Source organism: Paroedura picta, chromosome 5 (assembly GCF_049243985.1).
Source record: "Paroedura picta isolate Pp20150507F chromosome 5, Ppicta_v3.0, whole genome shotgun sequence".
Classification (NCBI taxonomy): domain Eukaryota; kingdom Metazoa; phylum Chordata; class Lepidosauria; order Squamata; family Gekkonidae; genus Paroedura; species Paroedura picta.
Window position 1 is genome coordinate 39,365,974 of NC_135373.1, and position 6,132 is coordinate 39,372,105.

General features: G+C 56.7%; 1 protein-coding gene across 1 annotated transcript; it reads right to left on the minus strand.

Moving 5' to 3' along the window:
• Nucleotides 1-1,822: 1,822 nt before the first annotated feature.
• Nucleotides 1,823-5,231, minus strand: MARCKSL1 (MARCKS like 1). Its single transcript, XM_077337436.1, has 2 exons — nt 4,873-5,231; nt 1,823-3,390 (listed from the first exon to the last, which is right to left on the minus strand). Exons 1-2 carry the CDS (start codon nt 4,978-4,980, stop codon nt 2,752-2,754), a joined length of 747 nt encoding a protein of 248 aa, XP_077193551.1. The 5' UTR covers nt 4,981-5,231; the 3' UTR covers nt 1,823-2,751.
• Nucleotides 5,232-6,132: the final 901 nt, after the last annotated feature.

The following is a 6,132-nucleotide window of genomic DNA, read 5'->3' on the forward strand; positions in this document are numbered from 1 at the left end:
GCTTTCCCTTATGCAATGGGGTCCCTGTTCAATCTCTGGTTCAGAGGGTTGAAGGTTTAAGCCTACCAATACTTAATACACAAACTTGGGGGAGAAACCATTTCCCCCAAGCTCTGTCCTGAGAACTCACAACAGTATTTTTAGCTGCTTTGCTGCAGGAAAGACCCTGGCCTTATCTGTGTGTGTGGGGTAAAGGTATCCCCTGTGCAAGCATCGAGTCATGTCTGACCCTTGGAGTGACGCCCTCTAGCGTTTTCTTGGCAGACCCCATACAGGGTGGTTTGCCATTCCCTTCCCCAGTCATTACCGTTTTACCCCCCAGCAAGCTGGGTACTCATTTTACCGACCTGAGAAGGATTGAAATCTGAGTCAACCTTGAGCCGGCTGCTGGGATCGAATTCCCAACCTCATGGTCAGAGCTTCAGACAGCATGTCGGCTGCCTTACCACCCTGCGCCACAAGAGGCTCGTGTGTGGGGTAGGATGTACAGAAACACAAGTTTGGGCCTAGGCTGTATAAAGAGCACCAGCAGTGCATCAAAATGGAAGATCTGAGTAGGGACATTACTGGTTGGCCATAAAGCACCAGTTTGAGTATCAAGGGTGTACAGATTTCATGGTGCTTGGAATGACCAGTGAGCTTAAGTTTCTGCCCATTCCCCCATTCTGGATACAGAACCAGGGTACAGCTTTGGCATGGCCAAGTTTAATGCTAACCAGTCTGTGGTTTGAGGCTTGCCAGAACAAGTTAGAAGCTTCAGCTGCTGGGCTGGAGATTTAACCAAAATGGCTACACTGTGCAGGGTATTAGCTCCTAACTTGCCACAAACATTAATTCTAAGGTGCTACTGGACACCGATTTTGAGAAAATAACTGATCTGTGCAACCCAACTAGCTCAATACTAAAGACTCTTCCCTTCTCTTGCCAGTCACTTTTTCAGCCTAGCCTGCCTTCCAGGGTTGTCGTGAAAGTAAAAGGGATGCAAGAATTATGTAAGCCGCCTTGGATCCCCATTGAGGCAGGTATATAATTGAATAAACCCTCCTCATGGCACTGCAGTGGGACATGCTAATTGGAAACTGGAACACACAAAGCCCCATGGTTGGAGGGGCATCTGAGCAGCTTCAGCCTTATTTTTTAGCAGAGCCTTTTTTGACCTCACCACTGAGAAACCCTGTGATGTCAGTATGCTGCACTTTCCTGCCACACCCCTTCAAGTCACATCACCCAGGTACTCCCACCAGATGTGACATCATGCCCCCTTTGTCACCTGCCCCCCCCCCCATGCCAGAAACTGACCAGCAGCCTTTGCTGGACTGGGAATTGGGCTAAAGCAGGCATCCCCTGCTCCATTGCCCCCTGCCACCCTCCCCCCCCACACACAGTTTAGTTAAAATGAGTACTTACCTCTCTGGGCTCCAATTGCCACCAGGTGTGATGAACCTCAGCCAGCAAGGACTTTTTTTCATGACCAGGGCTCTGCCCCTTCCCATCTCCATCACTGGCCATTGGGAGGGGTGAGGGTGGGCAGGTCAGCATGACCATATGAGGTCATATGATAGATTTTTTAAAAATTATTAAAATTAACATTAAACTCCCACCTAATAAACCATTCCAGGACCCTTAAGAACCTCCAGTGTTTCACAAAACCTGTTGAGGAAGCCTACTCTAATCTGCCAGACCTAATTAGGGATTGGGGGAATGTCGTTCCTTGCCAGAAAACATGGGCTAAGCCCAAATTTTTGAGAGAATGCATGCTGCCCACCGACCCGTGGGGAAAGGAACTCATCTGCAAAAGAGGAAAAGACTCAAGTCTAACCGATGGGGGGCAGGGGGGGTCACCATTTATTCCTTTCAAATGTTACAATAAGACCCATGCAACTTTTATTTAGGAGTTAGAAAAATGCAGATCAGAAGTTTGGGTCATTAAAAAATTATTTACAAAGACGAGGAAACAAAAAAAACAAAAACAAAAAAACCTGAACACATAGTATAGCTGGCATTCTCCCACCCCGCCTCTCCTTCCATTCCCCCTCCATGTCCCCCCTCCCAAACCCCAAAGAAGTTCTCCCTCTGAAGAGAAATTAAACACAGTGGACTTACACGTTTTTATGGTTTTAAGCCAATAGCAAGACATTATAAAAAACTAACCAGATTAGCTTTTAAACTGTTGGTTTCTATAAAAAGCACAAAATACTTTTAAAGGAATTGAGAACCAGGAATGTAAACCGAGAGATTAAGAGAAATATCCATTTGTTTTTGAAGAAGTACGGTCAGTTGCTGGCTTATTGGACTTTTTGAAGGAAAAAAAAAGCTGCTCTGAGAATTAGTAGAAACAGAAGATCCAAGAGACCAGACCTCGGTGTTAACATCTGGATTCTCATTAAACTGAGTAAGTTCCAGTTACGTCCAGGAAGTCTTCCTCCGTACAGTCTTTTAAGATTTAAGGAAGCTCACTCCGAGTGGCAACGGTGACTGTGCAGAGTACCAAAAGTATCCCAGTGGCATTTTTTTCTTTCTTTTTGTTTTGTTTTACAGTGTCTGAGGAATGGGGAAAACAAACAAACAAAAAAGGGAATATGGGGGGGGGGGTGAAAAAGCTTGTCAGTTCTATGCTGAATGTAGGAAAAGAGATGCGTTGTGGGTGTGGTGTTTTTTGTGAACAAGGCAGCAATTCCATGGGGTTACTGGAATGGGAAGGATGGCACGAAAGTCTTTTTTTTTTTAAGTTAGGTGCACAACGAGGTGGCTCTATTCTTCCTTGGCCTCAGGAAGCCCAGGCGCAGGACTAGGCTCGGCCTCCCCTGGTTTCAAGGCCTCCTCTGACTTCCTGTCCTCCTGATCCTCCCCAGGCTGTTGTTTCTCTTCCTCGGGCCCTTGCCCAGTACTGCCCTCCTCCCTTGGGGCCTCCGCTTCCGGCTGAGCCTCCACCACAGGGGCCGCTTCAGCTGGAGCCGCAGCCTTCTCCTCGGGAGCTTCTTCTTTGGTTGCGCCGGTTGCTCCCGTCTCCGCAACAGCACAGGCAGCGTTCTCCTCCCCTTTGGCCTCCGCCTTCCCTTGCTCCTCACCAGGAGAGGACACGGCAGAGGCGTCGCCGGTCTCCTTCTTGGCCTTCCGGAAAGAAATGCCACTCAGCTTGAAGGGCTTCTTAAAAGAGAACTTCTTCTTCTTCTTGGGGGTCTCTTTGGTGACCCCTGAGGTGGCAGCCGCTGCCTCCGGCTTGACATCCGCCCCTTCGGCCACGGGGGCCGGCTCAATGGCATCCCCGCTGCCTGACTCCACCTTGGGCTCCTCCTTAACTGGTTCCGCGGACCCGTTGCCGTTGAGGGGAGCTGCCTCTCCATCAGCTTTGGGCGAAACGTCCCCATTCACTTTCACGTGGCCGTTCTCCTGAGGGGAGAGGAGCAGAAGTCCATTAGTTCCCAGGTTACGGTATGGTGGACACAAGGTACAAGCAGCTAACTTTACCAATGTACACAGGGAGGGGCCGTCCCCACCTTTTGCACAGAGAACCACACGCGTCCCAAGCACAAATGCCACACCACGCAAAGCGGCCCTCAGCAGAAGCCGCACACCCACTCCTGGCAAGGACCCCTCGCTGCGGCTGGCAAACATGGGGGGGGAGGGGGGAATCAGGATCCCCGGCAGTGCCAAGCCCTTTGCTACCCTTCCAACAAGACGTTATCTTGGCTCACGCCACAAAATGAACTACCGAGGTAGCAACAGTTGGAAAGAAGCCTTGTTTGGGCTCAAGGAGGCGTCTGTCTGCTGGCTTATTCTCAGACCAAGCTCACAGAGAAGCCTGGCAATGGGGAGCTTGCGCCCGCCGGCACTAGCCCGCAACTCCATTTTACAGGCCTTTCCCGCTTCGCATCCCCCCCTCCCAACCCGACACACACACCAGGCGCAAGCCGTTCTCCGCGCCGTCCGTCAAAGGCGGGAAAAAAGCGAGCCGGAGCCCACCCGTCGTGCACCCCCAGCAGGTGGCGCCCGCGCTTCGTCGCGCGCCTTCGGAAGGGCGGGGAGAGGCTCGGGCGACAATGGGCGGCGGGCTCAGCCCGCGAGGCGACGACGGGAAGGCTCCGGAGCCGCGGTTCTCGCTGCGGGCCTTCCCGGTCGCTTTCCGCGCCGGAGACCCCGAGGCGGCCCCTTACGAACAAGCCGCTGGCCGCCCGCTTCCTCGCAAGGAGACTCTCGGGGGGGGGGGGGGGGTTGCGGGCGGCGCAAGACGCGCTGCGGATTCGGGAGCCAAATGGAGGGGACAAAAGAGAGGAGGGGGAAACCAGCGCCCTCTCCTTCTCTTTCTCCCCCCTCCCAGCACGTGCGAAGCACCATTAGGCGGCGCCCCCCCCTTTCCGCGCACACATACGCGCCCCCTCCCCGTCGACCCAGGCGCCGCCGAGACCCTCTTGATCCCTCCGTCGAGGAATGCCACGCCGCTCCCTCCCGGAGCCTTCCTTTCCTGTCGGGGGGGGGGGGGGGGCTTCTCCTCTCGGCCCCGAATTGCGCCGAACAAAGGCGGACCTCGCGGCCAGCCTGCGCGCCCCCCTCCGTGGGAGCGAGGTGGGAGCAGCCGGGGGGCGCCAGAGGGAGGCACGCCAGTCCGTCGAGCGCACAATGGCAGCGGGGGAAAGGGGCCAAGCCCTTGAGAGCGCCGCCGCGCAGACGACGGGCGTCGAAGCAAGCCCGATGGCTTCCAATCCCCCCGCAACCCCCAGACCCCGCAGCCCTCCCGCGAGGGGGGGGAATGAATGAATGGCGGCGGCCCCCTCCCCATCCCACCCCACCCTCGACTCCCATCCCCATCGAACCGAGCGAGACAATGGCTCCGCCGAGCGGCGCCCAGCCGCACCCCGGAGGAGAAAGCCCCACCTGGCCGTTGGCTTTGGAGGGCGAGTTGGCGGCGCCGGCGGCCGCTTCGGCGGGATGCTGCTGGCCCATCACGTCCCCCTTGGCCGCCTTCGAGCTGTGGCTGCCCATGATGCGGACGAGGCAGGGCTGGGCTGGCTTGCGCGCCGGGGCGTCCGAGCCGGGCTTGGCTGGCCGTCGGAGGGAGGGAACCGCCCCTCTTCGCGGCGCGAAAGGCAAATCCCAGCGGGGCCGGGGGGGTGGAGCGGAGGCCCCCGAGAGGAGCGAGGAGCGGGTCCGGCGCCCTTCGATCGCCGCGCGACGGCCGCAGTGTACGAAACCCCCTCCTCGGCCACGCTGCGACGGCTGCACTGCCCGGGCTGCGCCAAAGCGCTCGCTAATAAGGGGCGCAAAGCGGGCGGGGCGGAGCCAGGCGCGGCCAGGACCGCCCCCTGGGCGGCACAGCCGGGGGTGGGGTCTCCCCGCCCGGAATTCTTGGCGAAGCGGGCCACAGGAGAGGTTCGGGGGCGCAACCGGGAGACGCCTCGTCGGAGATGGGGGACGCAGGGCGCTGTGTGGCCCTCGAACCCCAGGCGATAACGGGGAACAGTGTCCCTGAGCATACGCAGAGTGCGTGTCGCCTCCCCGCGGCCGAGCTTCCCCGATCCCGCGGAATGCAGGTGTTCCCCCGCGTGGCAGATGGGCCTTTACGTGTTTTGGGGGACGTCAGTTTCGCCAGTATCAAAGTCTCTTGCTTAGTGTGCCTTCCTAGACGCCGTTTGGCCCATGTGGGCCAGGAGCCAATCCCCTCTCCATCATCTGTAGAAGCCTTAGGTGGGGTGTAGAGGGGAAGAGCGAGCAGAGCACGTGAGTTTTCATTGATGGCTCTGTGCACAATTTGGAAGGGATGGAAACGGCAGGGGTCCCAGCCAGCATCTGTTTTCCAGAAGGGGGGGGGGGTCTGGGGGAGGGGAGGATTCCTCAAATACCCTGACCTTGATGGACCAGGATAGCCTGATCGTATCAGGTCTTGGGAGCTAAGCAAGGTCAGCTCTGGCTAGTTTGGGATGGAAGACCACCAAGCAAGCCCAGAGGAAGGCAGTGGCAAACCACAGCTGCTTACCTTGGAAACCCCATGAAGGGTCTTCGTAGGTCAGTTGTGACTTGGCCCCCCACCCGATCCCTACTTCCGCCATCTTTGGTGCCTGATAGATGGAGACGAGGATGCCATCTGGCTGGTCCCCCACCGCGATAGGTGAAGATATTTGATGGAGTGAGCTTTGA